At 35.1% G+C, this 19,440-nt stretch overlaps 1 protein-coding gene across 9 annotated transcripts in view; it reads right to left on the bottom strand.

Annotated features, from left to right (window-relative positions):
- COP1 (COP1 E3 ubiquitin ligase) overlaps positions 1-19,440 on the bottom strand; it is a 212,431-nt gene that overhangs the window by 156,964 nt on the left and 36,027 nt on the right. For 4 of the 9 annotated variants that reach the window (XM_039460040.1, XM_010336173.3, XM_039460042.2 and 1 more), the window contains exons 4-6: positions 16,268-16,344; positions 15,319-15,438; positions 1,556-1,624 (exon numbers count right to left, since the gene is read on the bottom strand). In XM_039460040.1, the coding sequence (XP_039315974.1) occupies positions 1,556-1,624; positions 15,319-15,438; positions 16,268-16,344 (266 nt within the window). The remainder of the gene's footprint in view (positions 1-1,555; positions 1,625-15,318; positions 15,439-16,267; positions 16,345-19,440) is intronic. The other 5 variants (XM_039460044.2, XM_039460039.2, XM_039460041.2 and 2 more) reach the window with 2 other exon arrangements.

Raw genomic sequence — 19,440 nt, 5'->3', positions numbered from 1 at the left:
CAGTCGTCTCAGGTCTTCTGCCAGCATCGATGAAACCGTGGCAAGTTAACTTGTTAACCTGCTAAAAGGGTAAAAAATTTCAGACCCTTCACGATGTTTTACAGTTATATGCTGTAAAAATGTCAAGTCTAACAATTTGTGGCAGGCATCAGGAGACCCCTACAGAAGCAATGAATAATACTGAAAACCTCAGAGGCTAATGAAAACCATTGGGTTTCATAAAAATAGTTTAGGAAACAGATGATAACTAGTGATTTCATTTAAACTCCAAGTATTTGAGATTTTAACTGTTAATTTCATTTATTCATTTACTTATTCATTATCAGGTACTTTCTTATGTACTGAATATCATTCTCAATGACTTCAAAGTCTAAAACAGAAACATGTAATTCCATATAAAATTCAGCCTTGATCCTCAAAGTGTGGTCCAAGGACCAAGAACACCAACATCCCTGAAGCTTGCTAGAAATGCAGATTGTCAAGCTCCAACAGAGGCTTCCTCAATCAGAGCATGCGTTTTAGCAAGAGCATTAGGCAACTTTCATGCACATTGCCGTTTATATTGTGCTGCCAGACATTTGAACAAATGAATGACTGGACATCATCTTTCCCACCCCCCCGAAACAAACAAACAAACAAAAAAAACCCCTAAGAGATAGAAGTAAATCTTAAATTTACAATAGATAATGTTTGTTGGCAGGCATATTTAAATCACAAGTAAATTACCAACAGTTGAAAATAAGAAAAATATAGTCACAAACAATATAAAGAATATTTCATCATCCAGTAAAACATCTCCATTTACTTTTGAAAAGAATAAAGACAACCCAGAACACAGCACATAATGGACAATTTACACATTTTTAAATGAGTAAAAAGTATCATAATTAGACAATTCTTAACGTAAACATACCAGGTTCCAGCCAGTTAGAAATTTTTTTTTAAAAAGTTTTCAAAGTAATTTTACCATGCTATCCGAACGCAGGATTTTGACTATTTAATTCTCCCACATTCTGTATACGTGTGAAATGACTGAGAAATTTTACAAATGTTAAATTAGAACATGCTCGCTATAAAACTGTTGATACAAAATTGCCTTTTAATTATCCTCCATGAGTTAGACTTCCCAAGTTCTAAACAGGTAGCTATCATTTTACTTGTTTTTGCCCACATGCATTTTTACCATAAAAAATAAACTATGTCCTACTTAAGGCTTTATAATCTAAATTTTCCTAAGTTTTCTTTCCATTTCATGTTGAAGGGTACTGTTATTTAATAATTCTATTTTCAGCTATTTATAGCTTTTAGGTAAGTTATTGCAGTCAATCTTACTGATAACTTTTTGGCACATCTCCACAAAATGATTTTTTAAATATCAAGTTGTAAAAAAAAAAATTAAAAAAAGAAGTTAAAGAAAGCTAAGGAAACATTCTAAAAATTCAAATGCTTTTAAAAATATTTAAAGAAAATTTTTTAGCCTGAAATGCTTTTTACATAATGGGAACAGTTAACCATTGTAAATAAAACATTATGTAAAACACACAAAATAATATACCTCTCTCTTATTTCTTCTTGCAACCTTGAGGAATTCCATAAGAATCTGTAGTTGGGCTGCATGAGATTCCTACAATAGAAAATTATAATTGTTCTTTTAAAAAATATAACTGAGTTGAAAGTTTTCTTTAACACCATAGTATAACCAGTATGAAGCAACTTTATGCACCCATCTAAGTTATTAAGTTAGTCTATTACTGCTACTTAATCAGCTTTTCCATTTGCTAACTGGCATTAAAGAATCAATTTTCTCCAAAACTAACTAAAACTAACTTTGAGAAACAGGTGTTCTAAATTACATCCCTCATCTAATATGATGAAAAATCTTTTGATGGATAATAGCAATTCTATGACCTGACTCCTAGCCTTCTCTTCCCCAACTAAAGTAATAAAACATCAAGAAAAAATTTACGACGGAAGTAACATAGCTTACAGACACTAAAATCACTTTCTTCTTGAGAACTTCATTTGCAGAGGTAAGTGTAATAAATAGAGATAAACCTATACTTTCAGAAGTCAAATTTACTATTTCTGTTATTACCTATTTACTCACAGATGTGAGAACATATTTCTATGGAAGATGTCAGGCAAAATCAAACATCTGAAAACAAAAAAATTTAACATAATCAAGTGGGCAGCTTGGGAGTGGGGAGAAGGGTGCAACTTAAATTGGTCACTGAAACAAAGATAGAACAGATAAATGAAAGCATAATAAACCTTGACATCTTCTGGGCAGCAAAACATAAAAATACAAGTATATATCTTTTACTGTTAAAATTCACAAGAAGAACTAGGAATTCCAGGTGAATCTGATAAAAATATACAAAAAGGATATCAAAAGCTAAAAATATCAATTAGAGATAGTTTATGAACAAACATCATTCTAATTTTTTCTTACATACTTGAAAGGGTGAATAAAAAAGCCCAGTGGAGCAATTTCAAAACAAGCAAAAATATATGAATAAAAAAGATTAATAAAACTTTAATTTGCCTGGGGCATTTGTTAAAACAGACACTGGGTCAGATTTTTAAAATTCTGATCCTGTTGCTCTAGAAAAGGTTCCAGTAATCTATGTTATGCAAGTGTCCAGATGATAACAAGCAGCCAATTAAAATCTGAAGAATCACTAAGATATAACACGTACTACAAATAAGCGAGACTACCTCACACCCACTTCTAGAGTCTATCTCGCTTGCAGATCTTTTGATTTTAAAAAAAGAGCAGCAAAACACATCAATGAAATTTACAAGTCAAGGCAAATAAGGAGATGAAATATGAAGTGACAATCACAATAGGATACTCCAATTTAAAAAATATAACTGAATTAATATGTTTTACAACTGAATACATTTCCAAACATAGTATCATGAAGACTGAAATTTTTTCTTGCATAACAAACTGACTGGACCTTAGACCCATTCTTTCCAAGTGAGTTAATCTGTCACACAGAACAAACTCACAAGGGCTCTATCTCAACAGTGATGACAAAGCATCCAAGTCTTCCACATCATTCTTGGGACTTCTCTACACTGGTTATCACTATCTACAGATTATTTGTCTAGAGGGCAAAGACCACGTATTTACATAAAAAGTAACAACTTTATACAAAAAGTAACTCCAAGCTAATAAAGTGACAGTTCATTTACAAAGGAAGTGTACAAACTATCTTCAAAATTATAAATTTAAATATTCATTTCAATCTATTAACTAGAATATATAAATACGACAAGAATGCAATTGATTTGCAGAAAGGAGAAGGGGAAGTTCCCAAGATGTCAATGTAAAAAAAAAGTGGGGCCAACTACATACACCAGGAACTCACCCCATGACAATTCTTCTGAAGTTTAACCTTTTTAAAGGAAGAATTTCAAGAAAGGAAATGAATGACAAATGTTAAACTATAATTTCATATATAAATATGAAAGAAAATTATAAAAAAGATAGTGGAAGAATCAAAAAAGAATTTAAAAAATGGAAAGAGTATAACCAATTACACCAAAATGTCAAGCCATATATTGTTCTGTTAAAACAAGTGCAGAATTTAACATGAAAGCAATTCCACTACTAAAAATAGAAGTCCAAGAAGACAATTCTCTAAACATTTCTTACAATTGTCAAAACTTCCAAAAAATATATAAGGATCATTTATCCCAATTCTCTCATTTTTGGATAAGGAAGTGTGTAAGAAAAAGAATAAAGGGAAACATATTTAGAAAAAAAAAAGAAACCTACATATTTAGAATCTTACTCTACTCTCAGTACTCTTTACAATACAGTAAGTTTTTGTTACACTTGTCCCATCTGGTTCAGTCAAGTGTCTCAAGAGGGAGCGTATCTGCCATGTGACATAAAATACGCTTCAAATTTTTATAGAACATTAGTCTTCTTTATTTTCCTATGCTTCTCTGCAATTAAATTTTGTTGAATTCTAAAGGAAAAAATTATCCCTTTTATGGAAATGGAATAACTGCCTGATTACACAGCCTAATATAATTAAATATGTGAATTGTGTTTAAACTCTTCTTGTTCCAATTCCATGCTTTAGTATCCTTCTGTTATATGGCATGTTAGATGTCTTTCCAACTGAGAGAAAATTCACTGGTCACAACTATGTAAATAACTAATGTAACTGATTTTTACATATTTCACTATAAATGAGTAATTTGGTCCTTACAGTTTAGTCAGCATGAGTTCATCTTCCCAGTTTAGTTCACTCTACAACAGTTTCTCAAGAGGAGAACAACTGGCATTTCGAGGGTGAACATGTGTTTTTGCATAAGACTTTCCAAGCACAATGGCATAGGCAAGTTATTTAGAAAGAGAACTGCTGGTGCAATCCTAGCACTGTAGGAAGCCAAGGCAGACGGATTTTGTGAGCCCAGGAGTTCAAGACAGCCTGGGCAACATGTGAAACACTGTCTCTACAAAAAATACAAAAACTAGCCGGGCACAGTGGCATTTGCCTGTGGTCCCAGCTACCTGGGAAGCTGAGATACAAAGATCACCTGAACCCAGGAAGGTCAAGGCTGCAGTAAGCAGTGATCCCACCACTGTACTCCAATCTGGGTGAAAGAGTGAGACCCTCTCTCTTAAAAAAAAAATTAGCTCTAAAAAAAAAAATAAATAAAGAGAGAGAGAGAGAGCACATGAGAGAGCGTGCGAGAGCGAGAGCGAGCATGCAGCAGTAAATAAAAGCAATTAAAAATTGAAAAGATTCCTTCTAGAAAGTTGATATAAGGGAATGGGAGTGATAGACTAAGGACTGCTGATATTTGCTATAAACCTAGTTAATAATGTTATGGCATTGTAAATTAGAAGTATTTATCACTTAGGTTTTTTTTTTGCTTGTTTTGAGACAGAGTCTCACTCTGTCACCCAGGCTGGAGAGCAGTGGCACTATGCCAGCTCACTGAAGCCTCCAACCCCCAGGTTCAAGAGATTATCCTGCCTCGGCCTCCTGAGTAGCTGAGATTACAGAAGCACACTACCATGCCCAGCTAACTTTTGTATTTTAACTGGGTTTTGCCATGTTGGTCAGGCTGGTCTCGAACTCCTGACCTCCAGTGAACTGCCTTCCCTGACCTCCCAAAGTGCTGTAATCACAGGCACGAGCCAGAGTGCCATGCTTAAAATTCTAACCAAAAAACACCCCATATAACTTTCCCTACTTGGGTTCAGATTTCCTATCTATAAAATGTACAGGCAACAATTCACAAACAGGAGTCATCATGCCATACTTTACATAGCCTTTTACCATTATTTAGGTAATAATTTTTCTCTAGATCAATATGGTATTTTCCTTAAATCTACTGTCAACATAAAACTTCGAAAGGCTATTCACTTCTGCTTCTAAAAATAGAAAACAGACTTCAAATAGGGGTACAGATGTATCTGAGAATGCATGAAGATCTTCCAAAGTGTATGTGTGGACACAGGATTTCACGAAATTAATTCCCAAATTCTCCACCATCTACCTTTTCTGCTTCTAAAACATGTCTGCTCACGAAACATCACTCCAGTTCTCAATTCTAGCCTCTTTCACCAAATTTTCTATTCTTACTTTGTACAGAGGGTTGTAAGGAAGGGATGGTAGCAAGGCAGGCAGGCTTATCACTTATTTTTTACCCACCCAAAAGTTTACTTTGATATATGCCCCTGGGGTGTACAAGTCTCTGGAATAAGAAAATAAGGCAATAAAAAATACTGCAGTTTGGAAAAGTGAATGACTCTAAAGACTAGATAATAAACCCTTTTATAAGTCAGGTAGTTTCCAAGTCTTTGTATTGAAAGGAATGAATACTAGTGATTTTTGTACATTGATTTTGTATCCTTAGACTTTGCTGAACTTGTTTATCAGCCTAAGAAGCTTTTCGGCTGAGACTATGGGATTTTCTAGATATAAAACAATGTCATCTGCAAACAGATAATTTGACTTCCTCTCTCCCTATTTGGATGCTGTTTCTTTCCTTCTATGCTTGACTGCTCCGGCCACGACTTCTAATACTATGTTGAATGAACAGAAGTGGTGAAAGAGGGTATCCTTGGGTCTTGTGTTGATTTTCAAGGGGAATGCTTCCAGCTTTTGCCCATTTAATGATGTCAGCTGTGGGTTTCTCACAGGTGGCCCTTATTGTTTTGAGGTATGTTCCTTCAATATCTAGTTGATTGAGAGCTTTTAACATGAAAGCGGGTTGAATTTTATTGAAAGCCTTTTCTGCAACTATTCGGATAATCATGTAGTTTTGTCTTTGGTTCCGTTTATGTGATAAATCACATTTACTGATTTGCATATGTTGAACCAGTCTTGCATCCCAGAGATAAAGCCTACTTTATCATGCTGGATAAGCTTTTTGGTGTGCTGCTGGATTCAATTTGCCAGTATTTTGCTGAGGATTTTTGCATGGATGTTCATCTGTAATATTGGTCTTAAGTTTCCTTCTTTCGTTGTCTCTGCCAGGTTTGGGTATCAAAATGATGCTAGCCTCACATAATACTTAGGGAGGAGTCCTTCTTCCTCAATTTTTTGGAATAGTTTGAGTAGAACGGTACCAGCTTTTCTTTGCACATCTGGTAGGGCTATTTATTACTGATTTAATTTTGGAGCTCTTTATTGGTCTGTTCAGGGATTCAATTTCTTCCTGGCTCAGTCTTGGGAGGGTGTATGTGACCAGAATACTCAAAGGAATATAAATTCTTCTATTATAAAGGCACATGCAAACGTATGTTCACTGCAGCACTATTTACAGCAGCAAAGACATGGAATCAATCTAAATGCCCATCAATGGTAGACGAGATAAAGAAAACATGGTACATATACACCATGGAATGCTATGCAGCCATAAAAAAGAAGGAGATCAGGTCCTCTGCAGGAACATAAATCGAGCTGGAAACTATTACCCTTAGCAAACTAACACAGGACCAGAAAACCAAATACCGCATGTTCTCCCTTGTAAGTGAGAACTAAATGATGAGGACACATGAACACGTAAAGGAGAACAACATACACTGGGGCCTATCTGAGGGTGGAAGGTGGAAAGATGCAAAGGATAAGTTAAAATAATTAATGGATACTAGGCTTCATACCTGGGTGACAAAATAACCTGTGCAACAAACCCCCACTACATATGTTTACCTTTATATAACAAATCTGCACATGTACTCCTAAACTTAAAAGTTAAAAGATACGAAAACAGTGAAAGGACATAAAACTAGAAGATGACAGTATTGGAAGGAAAACTGAAAAATCCATAATCATATTACTAAATTAATATACTTTCCTCTGCATTAAAAAGGTTTTTATTTTTAATTAATTTTAACAGAAAATTTTAAATAGAAAGGTATTACACATAAAAAACATAAAGAGTCAAAATATTAGAAATAAAGAACATAAATCCTCGAAACAATTTCAGAACACAGGTTTCAAGGCAAAGGATGAATATTTATTAAAAAGTTCATAAAATGAGTGACTGAGATTTGGAAGAACTGGCATCACCGAGACAACACTATCACAATACAAAACACTTCAGTTAAAAAAAATTCGTGTTTAATCCTCTTCAGATTAAAATGTAAAAGGTTACTTCCATAGTAACAAACAAAGGGATAAACCAAAAATGCCTACTATTCTTTAAAGCCAATGAACTGAAATTAACTCAAGCAGAGATTAAGCCTCAACTAAGCTAAATTCCTGACTAAAACCAAAAAGGTCAGTCTCTCATCCTTGTTCCTAAAAAAAAGAAAGACCATACAGAAAGAATATATTAACTATTTTAGTCTCTATATCACTCTTATTTTAAGAGACAAGGTCTAGCTCTGTGCCAGAGCTGCAGTGCAGTGGTATGATCATAGCTCACTGTAGCCTCAAATTCCTGGGCCCAAGTGATCCTCTTGCCTCAGCCTCCCAAAGTGTTTACACTCTGTATGACCTGAATAAAGACTATCGAGGATACAAAAAAAAAAAAAAAATTAAAAGACATGCTAAGAGTAGAAAAATTAAAAAAAAAAAATAGGCAATAAGAGGAAATACACAGATAATTCAGATGCTAAAATGAGCAACAAAGAACTTTAAAATATTACTGTAATTATTATATTGTGGACAGTAGACAAAATGAATAAAAAGATGAATTACAAAAAAGAAGCTAAAGAACAAATGAGAATCCTACAAATAAAAAATGACTAAAATTTTCAAAATAAAATATTGGATGAAATTAAGAGCAAAGTAGACACAGCAGAGGAAAGGAATAATAAACTCAAACAGTTCAATAAAAATTATTTAAATTCACAGAAAAAAAGGAAAAATAAGAACAGCACATCAGAAGTCTACAAGATAGTATGAAACATTATAACAACATCTGGCTAGAAACCTACAGGGAAAGAAATGAGAGCAAAGGGCTGAAAAAATAACGGTTCACCATGTTCAAAAATTAAATCCTAGGTACTGAATTTGTTTACTCCCAAAAAACAAAACAAAACAAAACAAAAAATAGATCCTCTTGTTCCATGAAACCCACAAAGGATAAATATAAAAATAATAAGATGTAGGAATAACAAAGTCAAATTGCTGAAAACCAATATCAAAAAGAAAATCTTAAAAGCAGCTAGAGGCCAGGTGCGGTGGCTCAGGTCTGTAATCCCAGCACTTTGGGAGGCCGAGGCAGGTGGATCATGTGGTCAGGAGTTCAAGACCAGTCTGGCCAACATAGCAAAACCCCGTCTCTAATAAAAATACAAAAAATTAGTGGGTGTGTTGGTGTGTGCCTGTAATGCCAGCTACTCAGGAGGCTGAGGCAGGAGAATCACGTGAGCCCCAGAGGCGGAGGTTGCGGTGAGCCAAGATCACACCATTGCACTCCAGCCCAGGCAACAGTGCAAGACTTCGTTTCAAAAAAGAAAAAAAAAAAGGCAGCTAGACAGAAAAAAGATATAAGGACATACAAGCTTCAGGAGAACAGTAAAAATGACTACTGATTTAATCAGAAACAAAAGAATAGTACAAATACCTTTAAAGTGTTTTAAAGAAAACCCAAAACTTCTATACAGACCAAAACAATCTGCTTTACAGGAAATAGTAAAGAAAGGTATATAAGTGAAAGGTAAATTAGCCAGATGGATGCCCAGAAAATCAGCTAGATGGATGCAAGAAAAAATGAAGAGCATCTGAAAAGGTAAATATTTGGGCAAATAAAAGAAAGGGCCTGGTGGGTTTTTTGTTTTGTTTTTTTGGATCATATCTTCAAAAGCCAAAATAACAATGTTTAAAAAAAAGAAAAAAAAGTTTGGTGGGATTTACAACATGCTCTGAACCAAAAGAAAGTAGTTTAGTAAACTGAGTTACTGTAATGTTTTACATTTTCCTTGGAGTTGTATATTCCATATATTCAGGATTGACTGTAAACATACTGTCCTTGAAGTAGCATATCATAGACTGTATGGGAGAAAGGGCCTTTTATTGTATTTAGAGAAAACATTAAAATTAGAATAAAAAGAAGCATGTGAAAAATAGAGAAGATAAAATGGAAAACTGAAAACTCAATGATGTCTAAAGAAGGCAAGAAAGGAGTAAGAGGTCATAAAGAACAGGAGGGAGAAATGGAAAACAAACACCGTGGTGCAGACTCAGACCTAGCCGTATCAATAACTACATTAAAGGAAATTAAAATGAACGTGAGTACTTTAATTCAATGCACTTATTAGACTGTGTTTTTAAAAACAAAAGAAAAAAAAATACCTACTTTAAAGACACACTTTATAAGGACAATGACCAATGACAGAATTAAAGTACAACTATGAAGAAGACTATACTATGAAACATTAACTATAAGTATGGTGCTGTGGCTATATCATTATCAGGCAAAGTAGACTTCAGAACAAGAAATATTTCCAACAATAAACATATCTACTTCATAATAATAAAGGAGATGATTCATCCATAAGATATAAAAATTCTAAACATGTATAAACGTCACCTAATAACGGCTTCAAAATACATGAAGCAAAAATTACCAGAAAGGAAAAGAAAAACAGACAATCAAAATTATAACACATTCATCAGCAACTGACAGAGCAAGGAGAAAAAAAAGTTAATAATATTAACTGGCTGGGTGGGGTGGCTCAAGCCTATATATTTCAGCACTTTTGGAGGCCAAGGCAGGTGGATCACCTGAGGCCAGGAGTTCGAAACCAGACTGGTCAACATGGTGAAACCCCATCTCTACCAAAAATATAAAAATTAGCCATGCATGGTGGCGCGTGCCTGTAATGCCAGCTACTTGGGAGGCTGAGGCAGAAGAATCACTTGAACCTGGGAAGTGGAGGTTGCAGCTAGTAGAGATTGTACCATTGAACTCCAGCCTGGGCAACAAAGACAGACTCCATCTCAAAATAATAATAATAATAATAATAATAACAATAATAATATTAACCAACTCTACATAATCATATTTATAAAGTATTACAATGAATAAAAGCACTGTTTTCAAATACAAGTGAAATATTTAAGAAAATTGATTATGCTGAGCTACAATGAAAATCACAATCAATTTCAAACGACTAAACACATGCAAATTGAGCTTCCCCTTCTGGCCCAAAATGAAGTAAAAGGGACTAGATTTACATTCCTACCTTCAACAACAAAATACCAGTCCAACTATATAAAACAATGCTTTCCAGACAAAGGGCCACTAATATTACATGTTCCCAGCAGCCAGAGTAGAAAAACCTAGAAATATACATGCATCAGGTACTCAAAAAGGTTGTCTCAGTAGTGAGGCAAAACTATTAGAGACAAAAAACTGATCTGGTTCTATCGATGATACCTTAAAACTGGTCTGGTCCTACCTATCATACCTTAAAAACTAGCTTCAAGAGATTTAAACTGTTTCCAAGTAACTTAACTGCATGTCAGAACAAAGTTCAGGAATATATAAAGGATTACAAAAATATTCAGCACTGAACAAGGTAAAATTTATAATTTCTGGCATCTAATTAAAAACAAGCATGCAAAGAAGCAGAAAAATACTTATCACCATTAAGAGGAAAAGTCAGTCTATATGGAGAAAAATGGAAGACAGCAATAGAAACTATCCAAAATGAACTAGATAGATGAAAAAGATCAAATGAACAAAACTATTCATCAGTGACCTAAAGAACTTCAACTAGCCTAAGAGATATGTAATTGGAATTCCCAAAGTGAAAGAGAGGAAATAAAGATATTTGAAGAAATAATGGCCCAAAATTTTCTAAATCTGAGGCACATTATAAATCTACAGATCTAAAAAATTCAAAGAACACCAATAACAAAGAACACAAAGGGGGAAAAAAAAGCCCTGTTGCAAGGCATATATAATCAAAATGCTTACAGCCATAAAAATAATACCTTAAATTGGGAGAAACATATTTCATTAAGAAGATAAAAGATAAGAATGACAGCAGACTTTTCATCTGAAACAATGCTAGAAGACAGGACAGCAAAACTTCTTTAAAAGTCAATCTGGAATTTTACACATACATAGAAAGTACCTTTCAAACACAAGGTAAAATACTTTGTGAGACGTATAAAAAAAATAATTCACTACCAGCAGTCCTGCGCTAAAGAAATGGTAAATAATGTCCTTGATGCTGAAGGAAAATGGTAACAGATAGAAACCGATCTACACAGAAGAATAAAGTATACCAGAAATGGTAAATAAATGGGTAATGTAAGACCTTTTAGAAATCCCCATAATTTAACCACAATTAATAACAATGTTGGGGATTATTAATTAATAACAAATCATGGAGATTCTAATATAACGTATTTCAGGAGTAAAATTTGTGACATAAAATATTACAATGGCCAGGGGAGAGAAAATGAAAGTATACTGCTTTTAAAGTTCTTAGAAGATAAAGTGTTCTAATACTACTTTAATGTAGAATGTGGTAGCAATTATATTAAAAACTCTAAAGCTACCACTAAAAAGACAAAAAATAATAAGTGATGAACCAACAAACCAGCTAAAATGGAATCACCTAAAATCATGTAAATTATGTTCTCCAACTATAATGTAATTCAACTAGAATTCAATTACTAAAATATGCACTTGGCAAAGTAGCAATATCCAAAATACAAGCACACACACACACATACAAATCAGTAAGAAGAAAGACAACTGAGCCATCAGGAGATGGATACAGAATATGAATAGGTAATTCACCAAATAGAAAACAAAGATGACCAACTAAAAAAATTCTCAATTGTACTAGTTAATATAGAAATGTATTTTAAAAACACACATACACACACACAAACAGCATTTGATATTTACCAGATTGGCAGTAACTAAAAAACAGAAAATACCAAGTGTTTATATGGCACAAACCCACAGAAGAGCATCTGTCAATATCAAATATTTAATAAGGTTAAAATGTGCATATATACCCTGATGTGAGCACAAGGAGAAATATATATTAAATGCACTACTGACACAACTAAGAATTGAGAAGGCCCTAAATGCCCATCAATAGAATAATAAATATATTTCTGAAACAGATTATTATAGAGAAGTTAAAATAAATAAACCAAATCTACATTTATCAACATGAACCTCAAAAGTAAACAAACAGGTATATTTCAAAAGGATAACTACAGTATGAAACCCTTCATATAAACCTCTAATTTATTTATTTTTATGTTTTGAGATCGAGTTTCGCTCTGCTGTCCAGGCTGGAGTGCAATGGCGCGATCTCAGCTCACCGCAACCTCTGCCTCCTGGGTTCAATCAATTCTCCTGCCTCAGCCTCCCGAGTAGCTGAGATTACAGGCATGAGCTATCATGTAAGCTAATTTTTTTGTATTTTTAGTAGAGACGGAGTTTCTCCATAGAGCTTCTGCACAGCAAAAGAAACTATCATCAGAGTGCACAGGCAACCTACTGAATGGGAGAAAAACTGTGCAATCTACCCATCTGACAAAGGTCTAACAACCAGAACTATAAGGAACTTAAAATAAATTTACAGTAAAATAAAATAAAATAACCCCATCAAAAAGTGGGCAAAGAATGTGAACAGATACTTCTCAAAAAAAGACATTTATGTGGCCAAAAAGCACATGGAAAAAAGCTCAACATCACTGATCATTAGATAAATACATATCAAAACCACAATGAGATACCATCTCACATTAGTCACAATGGCAATTATTAAAAAGCCAAGAAACAAGATGCTGTTGAGGCTGCAGAAAAATAGGAACGATCACACACATCTTTAAGCGTGCCTATTATGAAGTGGTCCAGAGAGCCTCTCTCTTACCACCTTCTTTGGGGGTGGAGGGGTTAAAAATTACAGTTTTCTCCTAAAGCAGAAAAGAAAGAATCATTAGCTGAGTTACCTAGGAAGGAATCAGGGATTCCGACTTGCAACCAATCATTCTGTTGTGAGCCTTTACTCTAACAGCTATCTGATGGTCCCAATCCCAGGGCCTCTGCTTCATAATATAAATAGGGTCAGTTCTTAGCTTTCTCCCTATTGCTGGTTTAGCATTCAGTTTCCTCAGATCTGCTAATCTATTACCTTTTGTCCATCTGTTTCATAGCTTACAAAATACTCCTGAAAATGTATCTTCTCTCATTTTTATTTTTTTGTATCTTTAAAATCCCTAATTTACTGTCATTTTCATCACTTCCAAAGGGAGCAAGGTAACTGACTATGTTCAATCTCTCATAAAAAGATATTTTAGGGCTGGGTACAGTGGCTCACGCCTATAATCCCAGCACTTTGGGAGGCTGAGGTGGGAGGATTGCTTGAAGCTAGGAGTTTGAAACTACTGTAGGCAATATAGTGAGACCTGTATCTATAAAAAATAAAAAATAAAAATAAACTAGTCAGGTGATTTAAAAATAAATTAGTGGTCTGGGTGGGAGGCTGAGCCAGGAGGATCACTTGAGCCAAGGAGGTGGAGGATGCAGTGAGCTATGACTGTATCACTGGACTCCAGACTGACTGACAGAGAGAGCCACTGTCCCTTAAGGAAAAAAAAATCTTTTATATCATTTATCACTATGTGAAAACACCTGCTTTACTGATTTATTTCACACTCACACTCACACATACACACACACAGCAGAACTCTATCTTGTCCACAGCCCTTAACACAACCCCTGGCACACAGTAGATGCTAATAGAAAACTATGGTTAAAACCAACAGGAATTCCCATGAACCCCACCTCCCAAGCAGATACAGCATAGGAAACAACTCATTTTGGCTGGGTCAACCCGACACACCTTTCTCCTACTAGAAGATCCCCACCATAGTCAGTGGGATCCAGATCCAAGCTAAGTTAATAATCTAGCCACAGAAATTTTTAAACTGCAGTTGGAAAGAAAAGCTCCCTATCAAAAAACATATATAAAAACCAACAGTACAAATGACATTATTATCCACCATGTGATTAAACAAAACCTATGAGAAAAGAAAATCAGAGCTGTCCCAATCAAACAAGCACAAAGGGGCATGAAAGAAAGACTCTCAACAACATTCAAATCCCTAATCTCATGTTCTTGTAGTCTTCCAGAGAAGCCATGGTTCTAATCTTCTCAAAGTTTGGTTGTTTAACTATTCCTTTTTGTATGTATGTGTTACTCACTCCCTTACTGTCTCAGTAAATATCTCCTTTATGTTTAGCCTCAGGATAGTATTTGCTTATGCTAAGGTGTATGTTGCTTACAATGTATCACACTCCATTTCCAATACTTGGAATTTCACACTTTACATTTTTAACATTTATGTAAAATGAATGGAATTTTACATCTCATTAAATGAAATAAGATGTATTTAGTAGAGATCTCTTTAAATGCTCTTAGTTATGTCACAGACTACTATTGCTACCAATGGACACCTGCTTAAACAATTTTATGTAGATAAAAATAATCTCAATTTCTCCTCCAAATCTCACATATGAAGAGGGAACGATATGGCAAGGAAGATACTCATTGGAAGACAAATGACTAATGAAACTATTTTTTACGAAAATGAAACTTTACTTTTTTGAGATTTTTAACACTCAACTTTTGTTAATAAAAACTGGTCACTGCAAATAAGTTATATTGTATGGAAGTTAAGTTAAAAAAAGAAGGAATCTAGCAGAAGTGACACTTTGTAGCTGTTTCTAGCTGAGTAAAACTGAATGAATTGGTGAAGCTATCCTATTATTTTTAAACATTTCAGATTTGTTTCATTGCATTAAAGTTCATCATTTAAAATACAGGTATTTTTAAGTTTAGCTACCACTTACTGCTTCCAGTTGTTTCTTCTTCTGCACTAGTAACTCCAACATAAGATTGACATTGGCCAAATCAAGGTTATCTTGGTCAGTTCCCAACAGGTCTTGAAATATCTGCCACCTGTGGCCATTCTAAAAAATGAAGAAAGAAGAAACACAACAACTTCCTAAGAAGACTGTTTTAGAGACTAAAACAAATGTTTATTTGCTACTTACAAATAGGCTCATTGCATAGAGAGTGAAAATAACACCGTAATGTTCTAAACTACCCCTTCCTATCTAGTGGCTTCTTACTGTCTTCTGGTTATAACCTAAACACTATTTCTTCTCCCTTGAATGAATTTAGTTAACAGATAACAAAGGTGCATTCAAGACTATTCTAAAGCTGTAATTTACCTTCAAAATAAAAGACTGAATGTAATTATTCGTCTAGCCATATTTTCAGTTTTGCATGTAGCAAGGTATTAAGCTCATTTGCCTCAATAATTTGGGACGAATCCTTTAAAATTGAGTTGAAACTCTAACAAGAGGTTTGTTCTTGTTTTTGTTTGACTATAGACTGTCGCTATGTTGCCCAAGCTAGTCTCAAATTCTTGAGCTCAAGTTATCTTCCCGCCTTGGCCTTTCAAAGTGTTAAAATTATAGGCATGAACCCAGCCTCAACAGTTATTTGAAAATATCTAACCATTGTTTCACCACGCAATACAATCCTTCAAATGTCAAGTATTAAAAGTCAAATGTTTCAACATAATCTTACAAGACCTTTCAAAACAGAATCACTCTAGTAAAGTATTACAGACAATGCAGTCAAGAAAGTTATTTATTTGAACTGAACAATCCTAAAGAAATCTCCTTTAAGGAAAATCAATAATATACTAAACTTTAAAATCTGGGTAATATTAAACCAATAAAAACAACAAAATGAAATGTATTAAAAATAGTAATAAGAGTTGAAACATACGGTGCTACTCACTGAGTGGTCCAATTTGAACCTCTTTTCCTCACATCTTTGCTTCTGTTTGAGAATGAGCTCATTCACTGAAAACAGAAACAAAATAAAAAGCATACATAATTTGTATTTTTGTTAAATGTATCATTCAATTAGGTTTAGACAGATTCTATTTTACCTATACAAAGCCCCCAAATTAAAAATATGCTAAACGGAAAATGTCAGCTTTTTATTTCGAATTAGAAAACGGTTTTGCTGCAGCTGCTACTACTACAACTACTATTACTATAGAAGGATTCTTCAGAATACATATCTTCCCTTACATGTTTCTCGATGATGCTACTGGCACTTAAAAAGAAAGAATTCCTCATTTACCATGTGAGACCATCATAAATATGACCCATATGGTAACAAGGCACGAGTAACTATGATGAGTTACACACTTAAGGCTTGCGTTTGTTCTTTTTCTTTGTAATTTTTCAATAAATAAAACAGAAGACCCTTTTAGTTACCTAGCCAAAAGCCATCCTACCCTTTTTCTTGATAATAACATGACTTTTTTCCAAGTATGAGACTGCTATATAACTTTCAGAGAGGTTAGAACCAGCCCCAACCCACATATTACTCTAAGGCAATCTAGTCATTCATGCCCTTGCCAGTGGTTGATGTGGGGTTAAGTATGTAACCCAATTTTGACCAATAGGACATGTGCTTTCTTTCAGAAAGAAAAGAATAGGAGAAAAACACCTGCCTTCATAAGGGGATGAGATCTGGAACTGCTTCGAGCCATCTTGCAATCTCAAGAATAGCCAGCTAAAAGACCAAGGTATATGCTGGCAATGGAAGAATAGAACAAGAGAAAGAACCTCACCAGACCACTGAACCACTGGTAACTAGCTCTAGAAATTCTTTCCCTGTGAATTGACACATTTTCCATAATGTTTAAAACACTTTAAATTGTATTTTTCTACAGCCAACAAATATAAAGTGATACAAAAAACTGATTTTATTTTTTTAAAGAGGAAACTAGCACTAGACTAGGTAGGCACTTCATAGGCAATATCTTACAGATTATTCTGCCCAGTTAGAGATGAAGAAATATTAGCACAGAGAACATAAGGAACTAATGCATGGTGACATATAGAATGAAAAAGTGCTGAGAATACAGACCCAACTGTCTGATACGTCCCACTATACCACAATGCAAGTATAAATATTTTTGAAAACAACAGATACCAAGCTCATAAGCATGCAAGCTTCAAAGACAGAGGCCCAAGGCCTCAAGCAACTCAGACTAGCAAGACAGATGTATATGATACAGTCCTCGCAATATAATACGATAATAGTACTGTCATTAAAACAGATTTACAAAGTGTACATGCAGAGATCAATCAAAATGTTAACAAGCATACTTCATATAGAAGGCAACATTAGAATTGGAAAATAATAAGCACACAAAGATTAAGCAAAATTAGGAGTGAAGAAAAATTCAAGAGAGAGAGAGAGAGAGAGATCAATATAGTAATCCCAGCACTTTGGGAGGCTGAGGCGGGTGGATCACCTGAGGTCAGGAGTTTGAGACTAGCCTGCCCAACATGGTGAAACCCTGTCTCCACTAAAAATAGAAAAATTAGCCCAACATGGTGGCACATGCCTGTGGTCCCAGCCGACCTGGGAGGCTGAGGCAGGAGAATCACTTGAACCTGGGAGGCAGAGGTTGCAGTGAGCTGAGATCATGTCACTGAACTCCAGCCTGGGCGACAGAGCCAGACTCCATCTCTAAATAAATAAATAAATAAATAAATAAATAAATAAATTCAATCGATACAGCTAAAACAAGGGTCATATTTATTTTGTGAATGATTCACAGGGATTAAGAACTAAGCCTGGAAATGTAGGCAGATCAGAGCCAGATTGTGAAGGGCCTGAACTCCAGGTATCTTACACAAGAAGAGTTATTATAATCCAGATAAAGCATGAAACAATGCAGTGGGAATAAAAAGGAGTAAGTTAATAAGAAGATAATGTCCCAGCTATGAATTTAACCATTTGAAGAAAAATAGTGACTGTTAGATACTTTAAATATGCCACATTGAATTTTACCAAGGCATCTTACATACCATTATATTTGATTCTCAACAATAATACTGTAAGATCAAGCTTTCTTTTTTCAAGAGCACCCCTGTTAACTAAAGATCAAGCCTGTAATCATTTATTTATTTTTTGAGACACAGTCTGGCTCTGTCACCCAGGCTGTAGTGCAGTGGCACAATCCTGGCTCACTGCAACCTCTGCCTCCCAGGCTCAAGCCATCCTCCCACCTTAGCCTCCCCAGTGGCTAGGACTATAGGTGCTCACCACCCCACCCAGCAAATTTTCGTATATTTTATAGAGACAGGATTTCGCCATGTTGTCCAAGCTACTCTTGAACTCCTGGATTCGAGTGATCCGTCTGCCTTGGCCTCCCAAAGTGCTGGATTGCAGGCATGATACACTATGCCCAGCCAAGGTCAAATCCAGCCGGTAAAGGCCACAAAATTAAATTGCAAAATAAAGTTACAGCAAGTGAAGTCAAAAAGAAAGTGTAAACGCCGGGCGCGGTGGCTCAAGCCTGTAATCCCAGCACTTTGGGAGGCTGAGGCGGGTGGATCACGAGGTCAAGGGATCGAGACCATCCTGGTCAACATGGTGAAACCCCTTCTCTACTAAAAATACAAAAAATCAGCTGGGCATGGTGGCGCATGCCTGTAATCCCAGCTACTCAGGAGGCTGAGGCAGGAGAATTGCCTGAACCCAGGAGGCAGAGGTTGTGGTGAGCTGAGATTGCGCCATTGCACTCCAGCCTGGGTAACAAGAGCGAAATTCCATCTCAAAAAAAAAAAAAAAAAAAAGTGTAAACAAACAATGTATTAACTGGTTTGCCATACCATATAAAGACATTTAAATTCTATATTTAACAAACTTTTTTACTACTGTATCAGATTTTTCATGGAGCTACTTGAAAAAAATGATTTTTTTTTTTCTTCTTTAAAAACTGTATCTAGGCTGAGCACAGTGGCTCATGCTTGTAATCCTATCACTTAGGGAGGCTGAGGGAGGCAGACAGCTTGAGCCAGGAGCTAGAGACCAGCTTGGGTAACATAGCAAAACCCTGTGACTACAAAAAATACAAAAATTAGTCAGGC

Source organism: Saimiri boliviensis, chromosome 19 (assembly GCF_048565385.1).
Source record: "Saimiri boliviensis isolate mSaiBol1 chromosome 19, mSaiBol1.pri, whole genome shotgun sequence".
Taxonomy (NCBI): domain Eukaryota; kingdom Metazoa; phylum Chordata; class Mammalia; order Primates; family Cebidae; genus Saimiri; species Saimiri boliviensis.
This window is presented reverse-complemented; position numbering and strand designations above follow the sequence as displayed.